This window comes from Mesoplodon bidens (assembly GCF_964165515.1).
Source record: "Mesoplodon bidens genome assembly, chromosome: 15".
NCBI lineage: Eukaryota > Metazoa > Chordata > Mammalia > Artiodactyla > Ziphiidae > Mesoplodon > Mesoplodon bidens.
The window spans coordinates 26555460-26580712 of NC_138171.1; the positions used below are offsets into that span (position 1 = coordinate 26555460).

Sequence of the window (25253 nt, forward strand, 5' to 3'; positions counted from 1 at the left end):
AGAAGGGCATTTGACCTGATCGCCCCGTGACCCGCAAGTGGCTCAGGTCCTTTGGTGCCTAATAAGTGATGGACTTTTCTCAACAGGTGGGCAAGGCTGCAGGCTTCAGGGTGTCCGAAGGTAGAGGTGAGAGGAGCCGGGGGTCCTGGCTGGCCAGTCACGTGGGGTCTAGGGAGAGGGGACCTGGAAGTAATGGATTGTACACACTCTTATTTTCTAATGAAAGTTTCACTGAAGTTTGTTTAAAGAAAGAGAAATTAGTAGGCTGAGTTCCCTTGAGATTCCAGAGGGAAAAGCAAGAAGTGCCGGACTTGTGACCTCTGGGCCCGGCCCCTCATAGCCTGCGCTGGCATCTCCCGCAGGTCCCTCAGGCCCGGCTGTGCCCCCTCTGCTCATCGTCGATGGGCTCTGAACTGTGTACTGGTAATTGCCTGGGTAATTGGGCTGCTCCTGGAGCCTGGGCTCAGTGTGAGCCGGTGAGGTTACAGTCTGCCCTCTGCAGCTGGGAGCTCTGCTGTAGCAGGTGGGTGGCAAAGGGGGCTTGGGAAGCCTTCTCTCCCAGGTCAGCCCTGGAAGTGAGGGTGTGGGAGCTAATTTTGATTGGAATTTAAGAGTTTGGCAGGTTTTTAAAGTTAGGCTTAATAAGTTTGATTTCTCACTTAAAAGATTGCTGTATCAGTGGTGTCAGAAGCTTAGCTAGAGCCATCTCCCACAAAACAGGGGTTCATGTGGCAGAACCCTGGGGGCTGTAGGAACACTTGCTGGGGAGAGCTTGATGGTCAGTAGATAACTGGAGAGAGGGTTCCCCAGCCCCCTTCTCTCTCTGCGCTTACAAGTGGGTCAGAATTTTTCTCTGTCCTTCCCTAAATAACAGGACCCTGGAGGAAAGGAGCCCTGCCACAGTCTTGATGCCCCTAACATAACACCAGCACATAGTAGATGCTCCATAAGTGCGCGTCAACTCATTGACGAGAGTGAGCTGGGTGTGGGTATGGGTGTAAATATAGCTTCGTCTCCCATGGAGTTTCCTTTGGGTCTCGTCCTGAGGCACTTTGTTGTTAAGGAATCTGATTCTTTGGATTGAAGGGAGGAAGTGTGGTGAGGGGGCCCCTCGGTGTGGTGGACTGTGATGTGGGCTGTGGGCACAGACTGCCTGGGTTCAGATCCCAGCTCTGCCACTAGCTACGGTGCCCTTGGGCAGCTGAGGCAGGTCTCCAAGGGGCGGGCACCAGATCTGGAGATAGGCCTGACACGGGTGCCTGCTTTCTCTATGGGGCTGTTGCGAGGAAATCTCATAACACCCCTGCCGCAGAACCCCTCATGTGTGGGCACTGGGTGCTCTTCGTTATCGGGTGATTGTAACTCAATGTAAAATTCAGCCCACCTCTGCCCAGTTTGACCTGTCAGGGCAGGGAGAAGTGGAGGGGGGGCCATTTTGGTGGATAGTTAAGTGATCTGAGCCAGAGAAACCTGAGGCTCTGCATGGGGGCGCCTGGCAGCTGCAGGAGGGGGATGCTGCATGGCAGCAGCCAGGGTCCAGGTTTCATATGGTCTCCATTCAGGAACTGTGTTCAGTGGGTCCAAGTCCCTGATTGTCAAACCGTTGCCGCGTCCTCATTAAACACCAGTATCATGCCAGGCAGTTCAGCCAATTTGACTGGTCTCGCTGGCCTTGTCCAGAGAGCATAGAGCCTGGTCCCCGCTCTTGGGAGGACTTAAGGTTTTCTTGGGGAAAGAGAGGGCAGAGAGCCACTGTGCTGCCTGCTGCAGCTGAGTTCTGTGCCTGCCTAAGTGCCAGGGCTGATGGTACAGGAAGGCAGAGGGTGTAAGGAAAGGAACGATGGAGACTGAGCTGGAGTTGATGGAGCCAGTGGGACGGACGTGCGTTTGGAGTTCGGGTTGTGGGGCACCGAGGCAGTGCAGCGTTCCAGGTGAGGGGCAGGAAGGAGGGTGCATCTGGGCCTTCAGGACTGCCCACCTGTGGCTCTGCCACTTGTTAGCTCGTGACCTTGGGCAGGTGCCTTCACCCCCTTGGGGCCTCAGCTTCCTCATCTGTAGAATGGGGCTGAACTACACCTACGCAGTGGGCCTGTGGTACACTCGGCACCTGATAAACATTGGCTTCTGTTGCTGCTGTTTTAAACGCTTGCCAAGTGGGGCTAGAATGTGGGAGCCTTCAGCGCTGCACCCAGCAGTTCTGACTTTTTCTTGTTTCTCAGTGAGAACCTGTGTGTTTAGTGGAACACTCCTTTCTCTGAGCTGAAGATGGTTGCCCAAGATTAAGTGCCCCTTATGGCTCCCCCGTATGGCTCCACTGCCCACCGCTCACCCATCCCCTGGCCACCGTGGCCTCCGGGCTGCTTGCTGGAACCCACCAGCACGTGCCGGTGCGTGGTGCACTCCCCACGTGGACCCCCCCGCCCCCCCAGCAGCCTCCCTCACTTCTGCAGGCCTCTGCTCTGATTGGCCCCTGACCAGTGAGGCTCTTCTTGGCCACCCTGGCAAACACAATCCTGCAGGTCCCTCTCCCCTCTTATTCTACTTTATTTTGTAGCCCTCATCGCCCCTGATATCATGAGTTTTTCTGCTGATTGTCCATCTCCCCCACTGGACAGTGAGCACCAGGAAGGCCAGGAGTTGTCCACAGCTGAATTTTCCAGCATCTAGAAAGGTGTTGGGTACACAGTAGGTGTTCAGTAAAAACTTGTTGAGTAAATGGACGGAGCATTTTGAATAGGTGTTACTCCCAGCTGTGAACAGAATACTTGGTCCTTTAAACCGTGAGTGTTTCGACAATACCCAGGAGCCAGGAGAGGGCCTTCCTGCTTCAGCAGGGACTTCAGGTCATACCCTGAGCACAGTGACCCCTGGGCAGCCAGGAAGGAGCCAGGGCCCCAGGCGAGGATGGCCCAGTTCCTGGCTCCCAGAACGTGTATGGCCCTACCCCTCCAAGGGTCCTTCTCCCCACCTGCCCGCCACCCCTCACTCTGGGTCCTGTCCTGTTAGCGTAGGGAGAGTCGTGTTGCCCTTTGTGCAGAGAGAACCTTTTGAACGTGTGTCTCTCCCTCCGGGTGTGAGAACACAATGTGAGTGTGTGTGTGAGTGAGCGTGCTTGTGTATGAGGAGCAGGGCGGCCTGTGGGAGAGAAGCAGAGTGCGTGCGTGCGTGTGTGGGGAGAGGGCACCAGAGCACATGTGGTCTCCGTTCCCTGAGGCTCTGGGCGTGCTGCGTGGGGACCCCTGAGCTGGGCGGAGCTGGCGTTCTGGCCCGGCTTGAGTCCTCCTGATTCAGCCGCAGAGGGTGCACACTCGTGCTGCACAGAAGCTGTAAATTCCAGGAAACTCCCTGCCAGCCCGGCTGGTGGGGGGAGGGAGTGAGGATAATCCACGCTGGTTCCCTAGCACTTGGAGAGCAGATGTGTCTGCCTCGGACAGCAGCAGAAGAAAGTTCAAACCAGTGTGTTTGCTCGCTGTAAAAGAGACCTCTGTGAGGGGCCCCTGGAGGGAGGCCTTTGGGGGGTAGTGCTGTGCCAGAGGTCCTTACTGGGGGCCCACAGAGGCCATTGTATCTTGCTGGGGGAGGGGAAGGGGCAAAGCCGGAGCTCCAGGGTGTGGGAGCTGCTGGGTCATCTTTCTTGCGTTTTACAGCCAGCTCCCAAACACAGTTGCTTGCTGCCCCTGAAAGAGGCTGGACCAGGAGGAGGTGGGGTCCCTTCCCACTGGAGGGCTGGGTTGAAGGGGCCCCGCCCTGGGGGTTCCCGGATGACTGGCCAAGGGCTCACTGAAGCCAGCGAGGGGAGAGGAGGCAGGCGTGGTCCTCTCCAGCAGGCCCTCCGGCTGTTTGGAAGGCCCTGGCGGCCCCCCAGGCCCTTGAGCCGAACCCCCTTTGCGGTCTGCTCCAAACCCTCGCCTGCCCCACCCCCTTCCTTCTCTATACTTCTGGGGCTGGGCTTTTCAGCTCTGGAAGCCGCCCAAGAGCATATCTTTGAAGCACAGCAAAGGTTAGGAAGGAGGAAGACAGAAATGTCCTCTGGGCTGGGGGAGTGGGAGAAAGGAATTCCATGCATGCTCCACGGGAGTCGGGAAGCAGGCGTGGTGGGCGCGATCAGCCTGGCCTCGGTGGTGCCCGGCGTGTCCTGCTGCCCACTTCTGCTCGCCTGGCCCTGCGTGGAGTGAGCCCTCGTCCCCGGGCTGTGGGCAGGGAGTGGGGAGCAGTGGCCCTTGTTTACAGCATTTGCTTCAGCCTTGGCTCACAGGGGTAAGAGCCAGGCCCTGCGATCCGCCCCTACAGGATGCGAAACCTCGTAATTGTCTTCAATTACAGACAGCGCCGGCCCTCAGCCCCGGCTTCCGACAGGAACCAGAGCCCGAGCCACTTCCATGGGAGGGTAGCGGGAGCAACCCAGCCCCCACTGCAAGGTTTGGGGGCGCCCTACGGCCTTTGGGGGCACCTCCAAACGCCCACGGGCCCTGGGGTTCACCCAGAATGCTGCCGAGGGGCTGCAGAGAGCCCGTCCCTGTTGAACGCCCACCTTCTTTGTCCCTGATCAGGATGAAACTTCTGTGAGCAGTGAAGATTTTGATATGAACGACTCCACATGGATGTCAGCTGACCCACACCTGGCCTCCAGCCTGAGTCCCAGCCAGGAGGAGAGGATGCGGAGCCCGCAGAACCTCCACAGCCAAGAGGACGGTGAGTGTCCCTTTGTGGCTGGTGGGGGAGGGGCTGTGTCCCCGCCTGCAGGGTCCTAGGAATCCCTGGGGGTGGGGGTAGGGGGGGCAGGGGTAGAATCTGGGCTGGAGCCTCTGGGGGCGGCTGGGCCCAGGCTGACAGCTGCCCCTGGTGTTCTCAGCGTCTCCACAGGCCCCACTGCCCCAGCCCCTAGTTCCGGGGAGAACAGTTGTTCCTCCCAAAGGTGAAGGGCTCAGAGCTCTTCGGGGATTGGCAGCCTGATGGTGTCCTGCCTGTTCGCTCTGATGCTCACGGGCTGGTGGGATATGGATTTCGAAGTTATCACAGTTCAGGTCTGGGAAGGTTAACAGCGTGCCTGACCCGGAGCAGTCCAGCTGCCCAGTAACGAAAACAAGAGCTGGGCTTCTGTGGCCTGGATGGGAGGCTACAGGACCAGGGTCCCTGCCTTTCTCCTGGTGACAAGCAGGCAGTGCGCTTGTCCACGTGTGTGCCCAGCCCCTTGGGTTGAGAGGTGGTCTGGTGGGGAGCTGTCCAGACTCTGCCCTGACCCTGGCCCCCGTCACCCGCCAGGGCCTGCCAGCCAGCCTTCTCTTGCCTCCTTTGGAACACAGCCTCCTTTCTTGGGGTGGGAGCGCTGGGGTCAGAGTCAAACCCCAGAGGTCCACTCTGGCGCTCCCACGCTGAGCCCCGGGGCTGGTCTCTGGGACTCCGGTGCCTGCCTCAGTTAGATGCAGTTGTGGGCATGGGGTGGCACCTGTAGTCACAGCGTCCTCTGCTCTCCCAGAGGAGGTGCTTGGGGGTGGGGGATGAGCTGGAGAGAACTGGGGTGTAGAGCTGCAATTAGGAGGGGTCGAAGGTTGGGGCCTGGAATGTGGGTGGGAGGTGCAGGGTTAAAAAGGGGTGTAATGTTAACTCTGTGAAACGGGTTAGCCTTAAAGAGTAAATAAGGGGTAGGAGCCTTGCAGTTTGGGTCAAAGTTCGTCTCCATGGCGGAACCCGCGTGCCTGCCTCCCCACAGCCCTCCCAGGCCTGAATCCGGCTTTGTCTGGGAGGAGACCCAGCCCAGAGGAGGCCGCTGGGGTGGCTGCGCCTGGGGCTGGGGAGCCCAGGGTGTGGTTCTGTGAGGAGTGGGGTTCGAGGCTGCTGGGAAAGAAAAGGCTTTTGTCCCTTGACGCCGCATGAGGTCAGCACGACCCCCTCGTGCTGCGAGCCTCCCAGACCGATACCGCCTTCCAGCTCCAGCGTTCCCGCGGGTGGGGAGCGGGGCGGGGGCAGCACATGCTGTCGGGGGGCTCTGGGGCCCGGACGTGTCCAGCAGCTGACCTCCCGCCTCATCTGAGCTGATTGAGGGCCACAGCCAAAGGTCACACCAAGGGCCACACCAGCAAAGCTCAGCCCAAGGCTGTCGGTTACACCTTCCCAGGAAGGATCCAGAGCATTTATTTTTAAAAACCCCAGAGTAGTAGGACTGAATGGGGGCCATAGTCCCCCAACTCATTCTCAAAAAACTCATGTTATTGTTGCTTACAACCACCCTTTGGTGGGGGGCGGGGTGGGGGGGTGTCTCAGCTCTGTCAGAGACACTTTCCAGGGAGATGTGGTGATTTGGGGGGCCTCCAGGATCAGGTAGCAGAAGGGAGTGTTTCTGTGGGGTTTTACAGGGCTTCCTCAGCCACGGAGGCTAATGGGGTCAGTGTGTCCCGCAGCCGGTCCCGCAGGAGCCAGGTGGGGGCGCCAACCCGGGTGTGTGTCGTCACACGTGTCCCCCACCCCTCCAGCCGCCCAGGTCCCTCCTGACTGGGTGCTGGGGCCAGGGCAGGCTGGCCCGCTGACAGGACGAGGGTGTTTATGAGGGCAGGCAGCCAGAGCTGGAGACAGGGAGGATGGTGTTGACCACGATACCATCAATTTAATTATTTCATCAGAGGCTGTGTCTGGAGGCTGTGGGTTGATGTGCTGGCCAGAGGCCGACCCAGACCCAGTGCAGGGGGTCGCAGGCTTTGAGAGACCGGCTGGCTTGGTCTCTGCTGCCCTTCTGGTCCTAGATCTGGTGGTGACTCCCGTGTCTGTCCAGACCAGTGGGCTCCCAAAGCTGGGCGCAGACCCGGCCTGGAGTCCTTGGCCAGCCCTCCAGCCCTCCCTCTGAAGGTGCCTGCAGTGTAGACATGAGCTGAGATCCCGCTCCCATCAGTGAATCGGTGGCAGACCGTTGGGGGCTTCAGGGTGTTCTCATGTCCCCTGTCGTTAAAGAAGGGCTGGGCAGGGACAGGCCAAGCAGGGGCTCTGTGTGCACCCAGGCACAGCCCTCCGTGGTCTCCACTCCCTGCTCATGTGCCTTCATCCAGAAGCTTCCCCAACGCCTCCGACCCCCAGCATGGCTTGGTGCTCGGTCTCTGGCCCTCGGTCCTCCACCTGGGGTCCTTGGTCTGAGGCCCCCACTGTGAGCTCTGCAAGGGGCAGACCACGTGGATCTTGCTCTCTGCTCTGTCCCCGGTGACTCTGGCTGCATGCCTGGCACGTCATAGGGGCCTGCTGAATGTTTGTTGCCTGAATGAATAAAGGAACAAACATTTATTGAGACCTACCCCCGAGCACACCATCCAGAGGGGATAGAGGTCTGCCCCCGCCAAGTCGGGTTCTTTGTTCCTGAGGATACCCCCCAGTCTGAGCACCTGGGTCTTTTCCTTTAGCCAGAAAGTGTGGGGACTCCCAAGGCCGTGCCAGGGAGCATCATCCCACCCCTGCTGGTCAGGGATACAGCCAGAGCATTTCAAGAAACCAGGCAGTTTGCACAGATTCACACCTGTTGGTGGATGTGTTGGGGCCCTCCTCTTCCTCCAACACCTCCTCCTCCCCCTTTTTCAAATTTTAGCAAAGGCAGATAAGGGCTGGGCCTTGGCAGGGCAGGTCCCATGGCTGAGACCAGGAATGAATCAGGCCAGTTCTCACTCCTGGGAGCTTGTCTGAGATTCAGCAGCTGTGGGAGTGTGCTCGCCACCACACAAACACGGCTGTGCTTTTGTCGCTGAGCTTCTGCCACTGCCTGCGAGGCCTCACTTCACAGGTCTCTTTCACGGGTCCCGTTCCTGGCTTCTTTTTTTTTTTTTTGGCGATAGACGGGCCTCTCACTGCTGTGGCCTCTCACGTTGCGGAGCACAGGCTCCGGACGCGCAGGCTCAGCGGCCATGGCTCACGGGCCCAGCCGCTCCGCGGCATGTGGGATCTTCCTGGACTGGGGCACGAACCCGTGTCCCCTGCATCGGCAGACGGACTCTCAACCACTGCGCCACCAGGGAAGCCCCCGTTCCTGGCTTCTTGAAATCACAGCATCGGGTGCTTTGGCCAGGGAACCCCATGGTGCTTCCTCATTGGCGGCTGGAGCTGCTGTGGGTGAGCACAGGGCTCTTGTCCCGTCTCAGGGGAGGGAACTGTTGATCAGTGAGAGAACTTGGGTGATCTGGCCAGAGTCGGGAGGGGTGGTTGCCAAGGCTGCTCCCCTCCTCTGTCCTCTTTGGCAGGCGTCGAGGTCGTGTGTGAGGTTCCCCAGAAAGTGGGCACGGGAGCCTGGGAACCAGAGGAGACTGCCCTCTCCCCCAAACTCAGAGCACTACCTTCTCTGAGTCGTGATCCAGGGCTGAGTGATCCAGGCTGTTCCCACCACCGCCTGCAGTTCACGTACAGCCAGGTCCCCTCCAGACCCGCCACTAAGCCCCAGCGGAGGCTTTGGGCCTTCTTTTGAGTCCACACAGAGCCCTCGTCTCATCATAGGTGCCTGGAAAAACACCCAGGAGCTGCATTTTGGGGGTGGAGAGGAGGACAGTTGGAAGAAGCCAACTGTTGAGACTCTGTCCAGAGACACGGTGGTCTGGCATTGACTTAGGACCAAACGGCACATCCATCTGTAGTTATGCCCCGTCAGTGGGATTATCTGTTTGATGACCGTCTCTTCCCCAGATACCGACTAAGCACCCTGAGAGCCAGTTCCCTGGTGCCTAGCATAGCACCTGGCACAGAGCAAGTGAGGGGGAGTGTCTGTTAAATGAATAAGTGAAAGAGGGCCCAGGCCGGGCAGGTGAGCCAGCAGGCTGCTGGATGTCAGATGCGTGGCCAGGCCAGGGCCCTCTCCTTCCATTTCCCCTCTATGGGCTTCACCAGGCCTCTTACTCTGCCTCTTCCTGAGCGGAAAATGTGAGGCCTGGCCTCCAGAAGGGGTGCGGGGGGTGGGGAGTGGACATTACTCACCTTCCGGGCAGACAGGAAGTCACCGCCAGGGCAGAACCGAGGGTCCTGCTTCTGTCTTCCTGCAGGGTCATTGGCATTTGCTGGGCAGGAGCTGTGGCGCATCTGGGGGGCCTCTTGTTTGTGCCTCTCAGTGAGAGGCTCCTCCAGCCTTGGGCTTCTGGGACCCACTGGACCTCGGAGCTTCCCTCCCTCCAGGGACATGGTGCCGGCGCTTTCTGCCTGCAGACTGGACGTCTGGAGTCTCTCCTCCAGTGGCCATCACCAAGTCTTGAGGCTGGACCAAGGCTCTGAGGGTCCTGGCTTAAGCCTTTGGTTCTTTCAGGGCTCTTCACCAGTTTTGTCACATGAATATCAAGCCCTGTGGCCTGGGAGGCTGATAACCCCTCGCCCCTTCAAGGAACCTGCAGGAGAGGGACAGGCACGCAGAACGTGGGATCCCCGCCAGGTTGTAAGCTCTCTGAGGGCAGGAGATGTGTCTTTGAAGAAACGTATCTTATTTTTTACCTTATTTCACAAGTATTACATTCATTGTAGAAAACAGAAAAAAAACAGGAGCAAAACAAAAAATGACAAAGTTACCAATGTTACCAGTGCTATTTTTCTTAGTCTTTTCTGTGTATATAATCGAAGTCATTTCCTTTAAAAAAAATAAAAAGGTGGGGGGAGGGATCATGTAGTGTTGGACCCACGTTTTTTTCCACATGGTGTCTCGTCTCTCCCCATCGCTGATATGGCATCTTTCAAGGTTGTCTGGTCATCCCAGTGACTGGAGGTCCCATTCCTGAGCCCACTGTTTGCTCAGCTCTGCGCTGGTGGCATGTTGGCTGTGACCCTGTGAGCTCAGAGCTGTGACTAGGCCTGACCTGCAGAGGGAGAGGTAACTTGCCCAGACTCCAAGTGGCCACAAGGGTGTCTCAGACTCCAGAGCCTACGTTTGGGCCACTCATGGGGAAGGACATCCCAGCCCCCCTTTTCTGTTGTCACAAACAGTGCGGCACGGAGCAGCCTCAGGGCCGAGTGTCCTCTTCTGGGCTTTATCCCCAGCCCTCAGCTCAGAGCAGGTGCCCAGCAAACGGCTCTTGAGAAGCTAGTGGCAGAGACGGGAGACCAGTGGAAGCCTCTCGGAGGAGGCTGCGTTGTGATGTCGAAGGCAGGTGTTCAACAGCCTGGGAAGCTTGGGCAGCACATCAGGAGGAGGCTGGGAAGGGAGGAAGATGCTGCATGCCAGGGTTGGGGATTTCCTGGGTCACATGTCTCCAGAAGCTCCTTGTGGCCCCAAGCTTCAGCCAGGAGAGAGGGCCCAGGCCAGGCGAGGGGCTGGCATGCAAGGGATCCAGGAGGAAGGAGAGAGGTGAAGCCACCTCTGTGGGCCCAGGGTCTCTCCCGGACACGGCCCCCTGCCGGCAGCCCCTGGCACCTTGCCGTGGCTCTCCCAAGCAGGTCCTGGCCTGCCCTGGTCCTGCAGTGCGGTCTTAAGCAAGTTGTTCACCTCTGATCCCTGGCTGCTGTCTGTAGCGTGGCCTGCGTGACTGCAGCCATTAATCCTGGTGTGTCTCAGGAGCCCTTTGTGAGAAGACCAAGGCTTCCTGCCTCCTGGCTCTTGCTGCCCTTGGGTGTGGCGCTCCACTACCCAGACACGCAAACTGGGCAGCAGCAGGGGCGGTCACCTGGGGAGCAGGTGTGTGACTTGCTTGCCCAGGGCTAGGTATTTACAGCAGTGCCGCCTCCCCTGTCCTCACCCACCTGGGCCTCTCTCCCTGGTCTCCACGGAGGGTGGGTCTGCAGGGGGAGTATGCCCTAACCCCAGCCACGGTGAGCCAGCCCAGGCTAGATTCTGCCTCTGCTGCCTGTCTGCTGTGTGGCCTGGGGCCAGTCCCTCCCCGTCACTGGATGGCGGGGTGAGGACTGGACGGTGTGTGGACAGGGAAGGCTGGGTGAACGGAGATGGGATCGTTTCCTCTCAGGTGGCCAGGCAGCTGCAGGAGGCTCTGCTGAAGAGCCGGAGGCTGGGGTCCGTGGCCAACTGGCACTCACAGGCTGAGGGGGCTGTAGGTGGGTCAGGAGTCCGCCTCACTTTACCCCATCCACCCGACCCTTCACTGCCCCACGTGGTCCAGTCCTGTCTCCTCATCCATCCAGGTCTTCCTTGATCCCTTCTGCCCACTGCGCCCTGTGGGGTTCTGACCACGGCTTTCTTTACAAGCTCGCGGCTTGGGCACCCACAGCTTGCTCTAGCATCTCCTGAGTTCCTGTCCCACTCACCGCCCACACGTGCCAGGGCCTGTTGGGGGACCTTACGTCTCCCAGGATCCTTCTCTCCGATCTGCAAACCCCAGACCCGTCCCAGGCTCCCTCACTGATGGGCAGCCCCACGGGCAGCTGCAAGTTAGCTCTTCTGTCCAAGGAGAAGGCGCCAGGGCAGCAGCTTAGCTCCTGTGTCCTGGCCACTGTGCCGGGCACTGAGGATGCCACGGGAGTGTTCCTGGCCGGGGGTGGAAGCTTCCTGTGCAGGGGAAGAGGCAAGAGGCTGTACTGCGCGTGGGGTTGGGGCCGGGCCAGGCAGGCTCGGAGACGCCGCCCGCGTTACCCCTGAGCCTCGGCCACTCTCGTGTTCTGTGCGCATGGTACCCACCCTCCCACGGGCCCACCCCTGTGGTTGGAGCAGCTGTCTCCCCAGCCAGGGCCCCAAGGCTTCACAGCCTGCTGCAGCCTGCTCACTGTGGACCCAGCCCTCGTTGTTGGGCATCCTCCCTGGTCACTGTCACATGGTGGGGGGAACTGTGGCCCCTTCACAGTGGCCTCCCTGGGATGGCTTCCTGCAGTGGGCTTTTTTTTTTTTTTTTTTTTTTTTGGGCTGTGTTGGGTCTTCGTTTCTGTGCGAGGGCTTTCTCTAGTTGCGGCAAGCGGGGGCCACTCTTCATCGCGGTGCACGGGCCTCTCACTATCGCGGCCTCTCTTGTTGCGGAGCACAGGCTTCAGACGCGCAGGCTCAGGGAATTGTGGCTCACGGGCCTAGTTGCTCTGCGGCAGGTGGGATCTTCCCAAACCAGGGCTCGAACCCGTGTCCCCTGCATTGGCAGGCAGATTCTCAACCACTGCGCCACCAGGGAAGCCCCCTGCAGTGGGCTTTTAAACTGAGCCTCCTCTCCCCGACGCCTGATCTTGGTCCTGACTCCACCTTTCTCAGGTGAGACTGGAAGCTGTGTCTGGGCCTCACTTTCTGGCTACAGGTCACATACTCCCTCCTTCTAGAGCAGTAGCTATTTGCTCCTATTCAAGGCTCCAAACATCCACACCGGATGGAGAGAGGCAGTGGCGACGGCGGCCTCCTGCCCCCACCCCCCAACCCCAGAACTAGGGCCCAAGCCCTTCCGGGGATTGGCCGTGAGCCACCCTACCAGGCCCGGGTCACAGGAAAGTGTCCATCATCAGCTGGGCTGCAGGCGGCACAGACAATGCTGGGCTGTCCTGGCCTCCTGCCGCTGCGGGGTAAGGGAGGCTGGGAGACAGCACCGACAGATCCCTTCATCCCCAGAGCAGGCCAGGCCTGCACAGCCCTGGCCTTGTGCAGGCTGCCAGGGTCTTAGGTCCTCACAGGTCCCCAGACGCCTGGTGGGGGCATAGGGCAGGACACGCTCCAGGGCCCTAGAGGTAAAGTTCACCTGCTGAGAAAGGGAGAGGGAGATCCCCCCGACACCTGGAAGATTCGCCTAGGCCTGCTGAGCCATCGGGATGTCAGAGCCCTGCTCCCCCCCGGCCCCCTCCCCAGCCTAGGACACGTGGAAACCCAAATGCCTCTTGCCCCTCTGTGGAGGCAGGCCTGCTCTGCTGGAGAGGAGGCCGGGGGAGGGGTGTGTCGGAGAGGCATCGCCACCCGATCCTGTCCACAGGCGACGTTCCCAGGAACCAGGAAGTGACCGGGGCCACTCTGGCGTGATCACTCTGACCTAAGGGCTGGGATGCACCGAACCCAGACAGGCTTCCTGGCTGGCTGGCAGAAGGCCTGCCAGGCCCTCAGAAGCCACACACAAGCACACAGGCTCTGGGGCTAGGGCCCTGCCCCATGAATCATTCACACATGGTTGCCCGAAGTGGCTCTCTTTGCTCTCAGAACACATCATTTGTTTTGGGGTTGGGGTGAGGGGGTGCAGGGGACATCTCAGCTAGAGATTTGCACACTGAATTAGCATTGAGGGCTCACTGCCTGTGTTTGGCCTTGAGGGTGGGGCCGGGGAGACTGTTGGGCCTGGGAAGACGTAGACCCAGGCTGTCCATATTGGGAGTGTTTTCCCCCGGGGCACATTGGGCCAGGATATGTTGGGGAGGGCCGGCAGAAAGTGGGACAGTGGCAGGGGTGGGGGCTGTCCCATAGTACAGATGGGCAAGTCGAGGCCAAGAGAAGAAAGAGCATGAGGGGTGGGTGCTTCGGGGAATCAGGCAGCACTGGGGCTCATCTGTGCTCTTCCATTCACACTGTGTGACAGCCGATGACTTCTCTCTGGGATCCTCTGGTTCCTTCCTGATGTCTGTTCCGGGGGGTGGTTGTGCAAATCAGGCACGATGAGTCTGCCCGGCGCCTGCCACATACTTGGTGTCCACCCCCACCGAAGGTGGCGCCTGCCCCCAGTGCCCCGCCGCCAGCCCTGCTCAGGCCACCTGCCCCAAGACCCCAACTCTCATCTGCAACTTGGACACCTCTCTAGGGGCTGAGACCCCAGGGTCCCTGCACTGAGTGAAATGATTTCAGTTTTAGGGGGAAATCACAAAAATATGGGTCTGCGCTAACATGGGAGCCACAGACCGCTATCGAAAAGGGCGTGTGCAAATTGAGGTGTACCGTGTAAAATACACACTGAGTTTCAAAGACTTTGTATGAAAAAAGGATGTAAGGTATCTCAGATTTAACGCGGAATTAATTATTAGTTGAAATGATAATATTTTGGATACATTGGGTTAAATAAAGTAGTTTATTAAAATTCATTCCACTTGTTTTTTGTTTTTTACATTTTTTAATGTGGCTACTAGAAAGCTGACAATTCCGTAGGTGGCTTGCATTACGTTTCTGTTGGACAGCGCCGCTCTGAGGGCCTCAGGTGTTGATACCAGCTTCAGGAATGAGTCATAAAAGGGCAGGAAGGTGGATGCTTCAGAATAGAGGTGCTGGGGGTGTTGGGGGCAGGAGTGGAGCCGGGATGGGGAGCAGGGGCTGGGCCAGGCCTTTGCAGCCACAGGGATGGAGCAGGGTAGCGCTCAGGAGGGGCAGTTAGGCAGGCAGCGGGGTCCGAAGGCAGACTGTGGGGCAGATGCTCGGCGTGGCCCCACCGCCCAGGATGGTGGGGTCCCAGTGACACCGCCTCACCCAACTCCTCGGTGTCCCCCGTTTGACCTCAGGGCCCTCTTGCGGGAGGAAGAGCAGGGTAAGCCTGCCAGGAGCCGGATGCTCCTGGGAACTATGCATCATGTCAACACATCCTGGCCACTGGCCATTGTCAGAGCGGAGGCTAGCCCTGGCGAGGCGCGCACCCCAAATTCAGAGCAGAGTCAGGGCCCCCGGACTGCAGCCCGAAGCCACGTGGCAGTGGGGAGGCGGGGCTGGCTCTTCCACATCCTGGGGGCCGCCGGTCCACGGCAGGGCTGCGGCTCCAGCGCTCTCCCCTCTCCGCCTCCTCCGGGCCCATGTCCTGTGTGTGTGAATTGTTGACGCCCCCTCCTCTCCCCTGCCTGGAAGCCCGCCGAGGAGGGGGCGCTTCCTGCGGCAGCCCAACCGCACCTCTGGCCACAGCGGGCAGCCTGCAGCGGGCACTCCGGGCTGGTGGGGCCGTATGCCTGGCCCGTGGTCCCAGGGCCGGCGGACCTTCGCGCTCTTGCCCAGCCCTCGGGAGCCTGCGAGGGTCGCCCCTGGGAGAGGGCGCCACCGGCTGTGGCCCCAGAGCCTGGTGTGGCGATTGGCGGCTCGCACAGAGCCGGGCTTGTGCGGACTGTGGGGCGCTGGCGCCCACATAAGGGCATTGTTTGCCGAGGTAAAAGGGGTTTTTGTCTCCTTCTGGAGACTGGACAGAAGGAGGAACAATTTCCCCCATTCATCACTAATTCCCCCATTTGAATAGCAGCGCATTGCCCCACGTTGCATAGATGGGCACGCAGTCCTCCCCTGCCCATAGGCATTCGGGCACAGGTGGTGGGCTCTGTGTCCTGCCCAGACCGGGGAGCTGCCTTTCGCCGGAGCCAGGGAGGCCTGGCTTTGTGGAAATGCTCGGGAGGGGTGCATTCCTGCCGCTTCCACGTGGCCCCGCACTGCACTTGTCCCTGTCACTGCAGTCACAGGCTGGGGGCAGTCCTGTCCTGCTGGCATTGTTCGGGGCTCCGGCTGGCCGGCCGTGGGTGGGGTTCCCACCCTGGAGGGGCCTCCTGGCATGGCTGCACAGATAAGGACCAGGTGGAGACAAGAGGGTCACTTCCAGCTCCATGTCCCGTGCCTGGAGGCCTGCACCCCCGGAAGGCCCGACTCCTGCACTCCGTGTACTGGGCCCTTGGTGCCCATGGGGCCAGCTGGGTTCTTTCACAGGGTCATAAAGTGTCAGAGCCCAAGAGGGCGTCAGCGGCAACTCCCTAGACTGCAGATAAGAGGAGCCAGGGAGGCCGGCTATGCCCAAGGTCGGGAGACAGCGAGGCCCCGCACCTGCTCCCCCGGCCCCGCTCCTCGGACATGGGTTTGCGTGCGTGACTCCCTTAAATCACATTTTTTTGGAGAGGGTTGGGAGGAGGAGAGAACTAGGAATGGATCGGAGCCCGGCTTGCCCCAGCCTGGGATGCGGATGTTTCTCCCGCTTCCTTCTTTCCCCACACAGTGACAGGCAGGTCTCTGGGCCAGGGCTGTGCCGGGCGCTGGGGGAGGGCAGGCCCTGCAGCCAGCCTCTCCTGGGGTTGGGGTGGCCCACAGTGAGGAGAGGGCCAGTGGAGGCTCCGTTCCCTCGGGCCCTCCCGGGGGCAGGACCGTGGATTACTCAGAGGCCAAACTAGGCACACGTGATGCAACCTGCCTTCAGCCAGCTTTAACAGTTAAGGAAATCATTGGCTCCTATAACCAGAAAGTCTAGGGCCTTCTTTGGCTTTGGGCACGGATGGATTTAGGGGGGATTTGTCTGTGCCAGTTTGTCAGCCCCGCCTTCGGGGTGAGGGCCTCCCTGCTGAGTGGGCTCAGCAGCCCCTGTGGTGAGGGAAGGGTACTTCTCCCCAGTCATTTCTGCAAAGGCCCCTGGACTGACTTTCATGGGTTGAGCTTGGTCACATGCCCATCACGATCGCTGTGGTGGGCTGTGCTGACTGGCCGGGCCTGGGGCACCCGCTCACCCTGGAAGACTCGGGGTGCCCTCACCAGAGGAAGGGGTGTGGTTTCTGGAGAGGCAGGAACGATCTGGGGCAGCTTACGGGGGTGCTGGGCACAGACCATAGACATAATATGTAAGAAGATGATAAACACTCTGAAACAAATGGGTAAAGGGGTCAGCGTGTCAGAGTGGGGGCAGGGAGGTCTCACTGAGAAGGTGACCTTTCAGCAAAGCCCTGGAGGGAAGGGAACTCGGAGTGTCCCGAGAAGAGGGAACAAAGGCAGAGGCCAGGGCACACAGCTGGATGGGGTGACAGCGGGGTGGGGGGCTGCCAGCAGGGCCCAGCAGGCCTGGGGAGAGTTTGGCTTCAGCTCGGAGGTTTGAACTCAGTCTGTGGACTGCGGCCAGGTCATCACCACTGCCTCGGGGGGCCTCTGGACAGATACAGCCGCTGCCTCGGGGCCTCCGGACAGATGCAGCTGCTTTTCTTGGCCTCAGCAGCCCTCTGCCCTGCTTTGGTCAGGGGGCTTCAACCCAGGCTTCTCCCAGAAAGCCTGCCCTGCCTCCCGCCCTCCCGCCTGCCCAGCACCCACCCTAGCGCCACCCTCCCTGGGGTGAGATCCTCAGCGGGTGGTCCAGAACTGGGGCCTCGATGGGCGCTGCAGTCAGAGGGCTTCCCAGAGGAGAAGGGGTTGCAGGGGGAGGAGGGGGGACAGGAGGGGCGAGAAACTCCAAGGCTCTCTCCAGAGCCCAGTGTCCTCTAGAACCTTATGTTTGCTTTCTTGCTCCCTAGAGCATGAGCCCCAGGACAGTGACCACCCCCATCTTTTCACCTCAGTGCCCCACACAGGCCTGACACCCAGTAAGTGTTTGAGAAAGGAAGAGACGAGGGCAGGAACAGCATCTTCCCGGCCCTGTCCCTCTCCCACCTCCCCTTACCGTGCCCACCTCAGATTTGGCACCAAGCTGGGCTCCGAGGGGCCCCTGGAAGCCCACAGTCCAGTCTGGAAAAGCCGTGCTCGGGAAGCAAGTGCATTATGAAGTGAGAAGGCCTGGGCGGGGGCAGGGAATCGGGTATTTTTTTAAGCACCTATGCTTTGTGCCAGGTATTGTCTACACCTTATAAATCCTATTTTACTGACATGGCACCCATTTTGAAAGGAGGTGAAGGGGTGTCTTCCAGGATACACAGCCCCTCTGCATTCTGCCTAAAGCCCACGATCTCCCTCGTCGGCAGGAAGTGGACCCCGGGTTGCAGGCAGCCCATGAGCAGGTTAAGGGCGGCATGTTGGGGAGTGGGGGGAGGCACTTGTGACTCACCTATGCCCCAGAGGAGGGCTCTGTGTGTGTCGCTGGGTTTCCCTGACCCCAGATGCAGAGTGGAGGTGGGAGAGGCTTGGCCCCTGGATACATGTGGTGGCAGCAAATGGCGCTTGTAAACTGGAGCCCCCTGGCCTACTCAAGGAGTTTTGTTTTGTTTTGGGGGAATTTTTTGTGGTGAAAAATTTTGTAAAACATAAAATTTGCCATTTAACCATTTTTAAGTGTACAATGTGGCAGCGTTAAGTACATTGGCACTGTTGTGCAACCAGCACACATTATTTCCAAAACAGAGTTTTCATTACTCTAAGCAGAAACTCTGTAACCATTAAGCAATAACTCCCCATTGCACCCTCCCCCAGTCCCTGGTGTCCCCTCATATGCTTTCAGTGTCTATGAATATGACTATTCTAGATATTGCATGTAAGTGTCCTCATTCAATATCCGTCCTGTTGCTTCTGACTTATTTCACTTAGTGTAATGTTTCCACAGTTCATCCGTGTTATAGCATGTATCAGAGTTTCATTACTTTTTATGGCTGAATAGTATTTCATTGCATAGATAGACCACGTTTTGTTTGTCCGTTTGTCCAGTAAGGTTTTTCAAAATGTGAACAAGGTAAATCAGTCACCAGTATTTAAAAATCTGGATATTTACATAATGGTGCATATTTCCAGTTTCTTCTAAAAACTTGGAATGCATAGCTACACGAGGTCCGGGCTCCTGGCCTCATGGGTGTCATCTGCCCAGCCACTTCCCCTATCAGACTGAGGTGGCATCTGCCTACTCGGAGGGGCCGTGCCACCATTGGAGCCAGCGCCTGAGGTGCACAGCCCTGGGGTGAGGATGTTGGCAGCTCAAGAGTCTGGGCCAGCACCCTGGGCTCCTGAGCTGGAGGGCCCTGGGAACACACACACCCACACCCACACCCACACACACATGCGTGTGTCCTCACAGCACCCAAGCCTCCTTCATGCTCATGCCTGGAGATGCACAGGGCAAGAGGGTCCATCCTCCCTGGAGGGAATCTGGCCGGGAGGCAGGCGGTCGGGGCGCCACCTCTGGGCCCGTTCCTGGTGTGATGCTGCAGGAGGCCGTCGGCCTGACGCCCATGCCGAGCGTAGTGACAGTTGGCTCCCTCTGTGCTTGGTGTGGTGCCCATTGACTCTCCTAGCAACCCCTCCTTCCAGAGGAGGAAGACAAGGCCCTCTGAGGTCAAGCAAGTGGCCTTTTGGGGGTGGTGCCAGGATGTGAAGTCACACCTGCAAGGTGAGCTAAGAATGGGCACCGGCCAGAGCTCAGGGGAGCTCAGACAGTTGGCCAGGATGGGTGTCAATCCTTGCCCTCCAGCTCCTTGACCCTGGCAGAGACTTCTGAATCCCGGGTGCTGGGGCTTCTCTGGCAGCGGGCCCAGCCCTGGTGGGGAGGTAGGCAGCTCTCAGGACGGACCCTGAGCCGCTGAAGGAGGCATGAAGTATCCCTCGGAAGGATGGGCACCAGGCTGGGCTTGGGCTCTGAGTACCTCCTTCCTAGGGACAGCGGAGGAAGGAGGCCTGCTCTGAGGAGGTAGCGTTGAGCCAGGTCTTGAAGGTGGACTGACATTTACTGAGCTGGAAGCAACACGGCAGGCAGGCAGCAGAGCCCAAGCAGAGGCCTGGAGGTGTGAGGCTTCAGAAGTGGCCCAGGATAGTGGGACCTGGGCTGGGGGAGGCTGCAGAGATCATGGGACCAAGAAAACACCCGGCACTCTTGTGGACTCTTCTTGGGCAGGCTGTGGGGAGCAGGAAGGTTAGGGAACAGGGGAGTGATCATTAGACTGGTGCTGGGAAAGGGTGGGGTGACTGAGGGGAGCTGGGGTGCTGAAGGGGGAGGTCGGCCAAGGAGGCTGGGTGGGGTGGGGGTGGGGTGGATGTGGTTTGGCAAGTTGGTGGCCCGTTCACTCTCTGTGTGTTTCAGTAATGTGCATCTGTCCCCCCAGGAGGGCTGGCATCTTGGTTGTAGTCACTACTTTGTTTCTCAGCCTGGGACAGAGTCAGCACGCAGTAGGTGCTCAGTAAATACTACTCATTCCACAGATATCTAGGTTGGTCGCTGGAGACACTGCCAGAAGAAAACCAGACCCGTCTGTGATTGAGGAGGAGGGGATGGGCGGTGAGGTTCCAGAGGTAGCAGGGCGGCTAGCCTGGGGACCGTGGGATGTAGCTGAGCAAGGCGGAGGGATCTTTGGGGTGGCCTTGAGTAGAGCCTGGAGCTCTCCTGCAGGAGGATGGAGAGAGCAGAGACTGCCCAGAGGAAGAGGGGGAGAAGGAGGGGCATCCTGGCCCAGGGGACCTGCGGCAGCCGAGGGGGAGGGGTGCCATGGCGCGGAGGCCTTTCCCATCCCCCTCTGCCCTGGGCCCTGGCTGCTTGATGGGCAGCCCGGCCCCGCCCCTGGGCAGCCGGCAGGCCAGTGATTGGTTGGCGAGCTAGAGCCGCTTGGTCACCATGGGGACGCTCCGGAGGTGAGGTGCGCGTGCCCAGTGCCCAGCACCAGGAACTAAATCTTCATAATCTGCCGGCTGGGAGGGTGGGGGTGGGGTCGTGCGCGACCCTGGCCTGGGGGAGGGGGTGGCCTGGGAGGCGGTCAGGGCTCACAGTGGCCGCCCCTCCCCCACTCACTCTGGTTCCAGGTGCAGAGCCGTTTGGGCACCTGGGCGCCACCAGGAACCACGCGGTATTCACCTGACAGTGACCCCGGGAGCTTGAGCGTAGCTTGGGCCTCTGCCTTCTCAGCTGATCAAGCAGGGGGCTGGGGCAGGGTGTGGAAAAAAGGGGCCTGGAATTTATCTGAAGTGTCCAGCCCCCTAGTTAAAAGTTTGTCCTCCTAGATTCCCCAGCAGTGCCGCGCTGTCTGCAGCAGGGGGCGCCCTCCACAGAGCTTTGTTGGGCTGTCACTTCAGGAAAGCAGGGATGGCCCATGAGGTGCCAGGGGTGCACCCGCAGCCCTGGCTCTGGATGTTCAGTGCCATGTGGCCGTGTACCAAGGGCAGATCTCTGTCTGCACAGGCTGCCAGGATTGGCCTGGGCCTCCTTGCTGGAGGGAGTGACTAACGGGCAGGGGTGTCACAGTGGAGCCATCCTTCCTCAGGCAGAGGTTGGAGAAGTTCGAGGGTCTGCTGTGGGGAAGGGGTCCTGTGGGGAGAGGGTGTAAAGGGGCAAGGCAGTGGTGAGCTGGAGGAAGAGGGGGGCACTGGCTAGGCCCCATGCAGCCCCTGGCGTGTCCGAGGACCTCTGGACCTGCGGCAGGCAGGTCAGACTTGAGGCTGCAGCCACTCACTCCCAGGCCCTCCAAGCTGGATATGGCTTTTGTGGGGTGGAGGGCAGGAGGCACGCTCCATGGCCGCTCCGCCCCTGATGGCCCCAGTTTCTGGCAGAGGGACCCTGCCCCCAACTCAGGCTGGGGCAAGGCTAGCCTCTTGGCGCCCCCAGCGGGGACGGCAGCGCTCACCTCCTGCCCAGGGATGCTCGTGAGAATAGCACAGGGCCACGTACCTGGGGGGAGGGGGGTCTTAGGGGCCAGCGGGTGCTGAGGTGGAGCCTCACACCCAGGCCTCTCGTTTCAGACGACTCCTCCTCCGAGAGCGGCAGCGGCAATGGCTCCTCCACCCTGAACCCGTCCACGTCAAGCAGCACACAGGGAGACCCCACCTTCCCCGAGATGAATGGCAACGGCACCGTGGCCCCTGTGGACTTCACTGCCACCGCCGAGGATCAGCCCATCAACCTGTGCGAGAAGCTCCCGCAGGGCTCAGCGCTCGGCACGCCCTCCTACCCCTCCGACGCCGATGGACTGCGGAGCCGCGTCAAGTACGGGGTGAAGACCACCCCCGAGGTGTGTGGGGCTGCGGGACTGCTGGCCCGCCAGAGCCGTGAGCCTCTGCCGAGCCCGTACACGGCAGGGTTGTGCGGGGCTGACGTGAAATCACACATACCAGGGTTGTGACACCAAGTCAGGGTGGTAGCCGTGGCTGCTCTGCCATCATTGTCCTGGGGAGGCTCTGGAATGGGAGACCGCTCAGTTGACCTCGAGCAAGGCCCTCACTTCTCTCAGCCTGCATCCCCATCTGTGAAGTGGGGTTGTTGGCCTCTGCCGTGGTGGACGTGGTGGGTGATGTGTGGCCTGGCCCTCTCTGCCTCCAAAACAGAGTCTGCTGTGAGGAACAGCAGCAAGTGGGCTACATTCAGCACAGAGGCCCAAGGCCTCATGTTTTCTGGCTACTCTGCATGCCTGTCCCCATTCTACAGATGGTGCAGAAAAAAGGTGAGGCCTTTGTTTGTGGCCCCAGGGATGTGGATGTGTGAAACTCAATAGACCAGGCTAATGCCGGGCGGACAGGTGCCCCACCATTTGGCGCTCCCCTCCCACTCCCCTGTTGCTTCCGAAAACCATCTCCGGGCCACTGAGGTCTCCTGCAGCAGTGCAGTGTGGTACCGGGGGCGGGAGCTCTCCCGGGGGGGGGTCTTCTTCTGCCCGGGCTAGGGGGGCCAGAGGTGCCTTCTCAGAGCCCTACACTCCTGGGCTGCAGCCACGGGCCCCTGCACAGGTTCCTTCCCCTCCCAGGGCCTGTTTTCTCTTCTGCAGAGGGTGTGGGGTGGGTGCCAGTGCTGGCTTCCAATGACGTGTCTCGTGGGAAGGTTCTGTACAAATGAACGGGTGTCCAGTCATCACTGTGTGTCTGAGCCCAGGCTGCGGGGCAGGTACTGGCCAGAGCACTGTCTTCCCTTCTTTGACTGGGTCCCAGGGGCAGGCACAGCTGCTGCCTCGGCAGGCAGAGAGCCAGAGGGGTTGAGTTTGCTACCGCGGCCTCAGACCACATGTGTGGACCATGGAAGTGAGATGGGAGCATGAGCGCCGCCGAGAGCTCTTCTGTCTCCTCTGACGCTGGCAGAGGATTGGCCAAAGAGCACCTGGGAATGTGACTTGCCCAAGGCACCTTTGACCCTCCGTTGCGAGTCTGACACAGCCCAGTGGGAGGCCAGAGGACCTGGGTGTCCTTTCCCCTTCAGAGTCTATGTGTGGGTCAAGAGATGGGCATGAGGCCAGGGACCCTGGGAGGGCCGACCTCAGTGGGTGTGGTCACGTGGAGGCTGGTGGTGGCAGCTACCATGGGACAGGGCACCAATCAGTGTCTGTCTTTATGCATTTGTCAGCAAGAGCTGTATGCCGTCTGGGCCACTATGTGGCCACGTTGCAAGGTGTGATCTGCGGCTGTTTGTTTGTTTCCTGGGCCTGACTGCCTACTAGATGCCCACCTCCTTGAGGGCAGGGACCGTGTCTCCAGGACACTGCTAGTCAGGGTACCACTGAGTGAAGTCAGGACTCGCCAAAGCCGCAAACTTTCTAAAAGGCAAATGTCAGTGGTCCTCGGGGAGCCTTCCCAGAGCACGTGTGGCAGTGGGCAGGAGACCGGATGGGAACTGAGCAGTAAAGGATGAAGAAGATGGAAAAAGCGGAGAGGAGAGTGGGGAAGTGCATTCCCAGGAGAGCTGGGGAAGGGTCTTGTTCCAGGAGGGGCTCAGGAGGTGGGTCCCTTCTCTACTGCAGGACAAGGGGCTGTGCCTGGTTCCCAGTGGGCTGTGCCTGGTTCCCTCTCCCCTTTCTACACACGCTCTGCATCGGGGCTCACGGTGACTTCCAGGGGTGGCGGCAGACAGGAGAAGCCCAGCCCGGGAGCTGCGAGGATGCCCTTTTGCCTGATGGGCCTGTCTCTTTGGCTGGTTCTCTCCCAGCCCATCTGTTCCTCATCCCCGACAGACAGCACACTCACTGCTTTTGTGACAGCTCGGTTGTCAGCTCAGGGTTGCAGCCCCTTGGGGAGCAGGGAGGAAAACCCCGAAGCCAGAACAGATCTTGGCACAAGCAGGAGAGGCTGGCTGGTGGCGGGAAGGAGCCCTTTCTGTGTTTGCCTTTCCCTCATGCGATGAGGCACGTCCTGACGTGGCCACTGCTGCCGAGTAAACCACTATCCCCTCCGCTGAACTCCTCCAGGGCGCCAGGCCTCTGCATGTGTGGTTGTGGGCAGTCCTTCCTACAGCCGCCCAGGGAGGGGTGGCACCATCGCTGTCCCCGTGTCACGGGAAAGGAGCAGAAGGAAAGTGACTTGCTCAGGGCCTTGCAGCGTGGCTCACGTGGCAGCTGGGAGTGCTCGCCGCGCCTGCCCGCACGCTCACCGCGGCCTGACCCTCTGCCACCCCCACCCTCTCAGTCCCCCCCCTACAGCTCGGGGAGCTACGACTCCATCAAAACCGAGGTCAGTGGCTGCCCTGAGGACCTGACGGTGGGTCGGGCCCCCACAGCAGATGACGATGACGATGACCACGACGACCATGAGGACAATGACAAGATGAATGACTCTGAGGGCATGGACCCTGAGCGCCTCAAGGCCTTCAACGTGAGTGCCCGCCCGGGATGGCTGGCTGGGGCGGGGGCTCAGCCGGGCCAGCCCTTCCCACAGCCTGTGTCTCCTGCAGATGTTCGTGCGTCTCTTTGTGGACGAGAACCTGGACCGCATGGTGCCCATCTCCAAGCAGCCCAAGGAGAAGATCCAGGCCATCATCGAGTCCTGCAGCCGGCAGTTCCCTGAGTTCCAGGAGCGGGCCCGCAAGCGCATCCGCACGTACCTCAAGTCCTGCCGGCGCATGAAGAAGAACGGCATGGAGATGGTGAGCCCCAGGCCCACCAGTCCCAGGCTCCCCGCACCCTCCTGGCCGCCCGGGCACTTTTCCCACAGCCCTTCCAATACCCCTGGAAGCAGGCATTGTGGCCCCTGGTTCACAGAGGAGCCCAAAGCCCAGTGCTGCCCTGCCCACCTCTAGGGCAGGGTCTCTGCGCCCTAACACTGGCTCCATCCCCATTCTGCTTGCAGACCAGACCCACACCTCCCCACCTGACCTCGGCCATGGCAGAAAACATCCTGGCAGCTGCCTGTGAGAGCGAGACGAGAAAAGCAGCCAAAAGGATGCGCCTGGAGATCTACCAGTCCTCTCAGGTGCCTGCTCGCTGCCAGCCACTGGGAGGGTGTCCTCAGCCATCTCGCAGATACTACCATGGCCCCTGGGTGCAGAGGGAGCAGGGAGGGCATCCTCAGATGGGAGATGGAGATGCTGGGGGGAGGGGGGCGGGTGGGGGTAAGTCAGAGGAGCCCAGACACAAAGGCCTTGCGGACCTAGGAAGGGAGTCTGGACTTCATCCCGAGCCCTGAGAGTGTCTTCAGCCGGGCAGGAACAGATGAAATCTGCCCTGAAGATAGATGAGCAGATAGGGGGCTGGGGGAGGCCCTGGGCAAGGCAGCCAGGGGGAGAGGCAGAGTCCTGCAGGTCCCGCGCCGGGTCCCGGCAAATCTGGGGCCACCACCCACCCCTGTCCAGGGACCGTGGTCAGGGCTTGCTGCCCCTGTGGTTCCCCAGCGCCTCCCTCCCGCTCCGCAGGACGAGCCCATAGCCCTGGACAAGCAGCAGTCCCGGGACTCCGCAGCCATCCCCCACTCCACCTACTCACTGCCAGCCTCCTCCTACTCCCAGGACCCTGTGTACGTCAACGGTGGCCTGAACTACAGTTACCGTGGTTACGGGGCCTTGGGCAGCAACCTGCAGCCCCCTGCCTCCCTCCAAACAGGAAATCACAGTAATGGT

General features: G+C 60.1%; 1 protein-coding gene across 2 annotated transcripts in view; it reads left to right on the forward strand.

Moving 5' to 3' along the window:
* Window positions 1-25253, forward strand: part of NOL4L (nucleolar protein 4 like) — a gene marked incomplete at its 5' end in the record, with an annotated part of 130731 nt that overhangs the window by 96239 nt on the left and 9239 nt on the right. For both annotated transcript variants that reach the window (XM_081256553.1, XM_081256554.1), the window contains 6 exons: window positions 4551-4692; window positions 21185-21453; window positions 23828-24013; window positions 24093-24284; window positions 24488-24610; window positions 25050-25251. In XM_081256553.1, coding sequence (XP_081112679.1) covers window positions 4551-4692; window positions 21185-21453; window positions 23828-24013; window positions 24093-24284; window positions 24488-24610; window positions 25050-25251 — 1114 coding nt within the window. The remainder of the gene's footprint in view (window positions 1-4550; window positions 4693-21184; window positions 21454-23827; window positions 24014-24092; window positions 24285-24487; window positions 24611-25049; window positions 25252-25253) is intronic.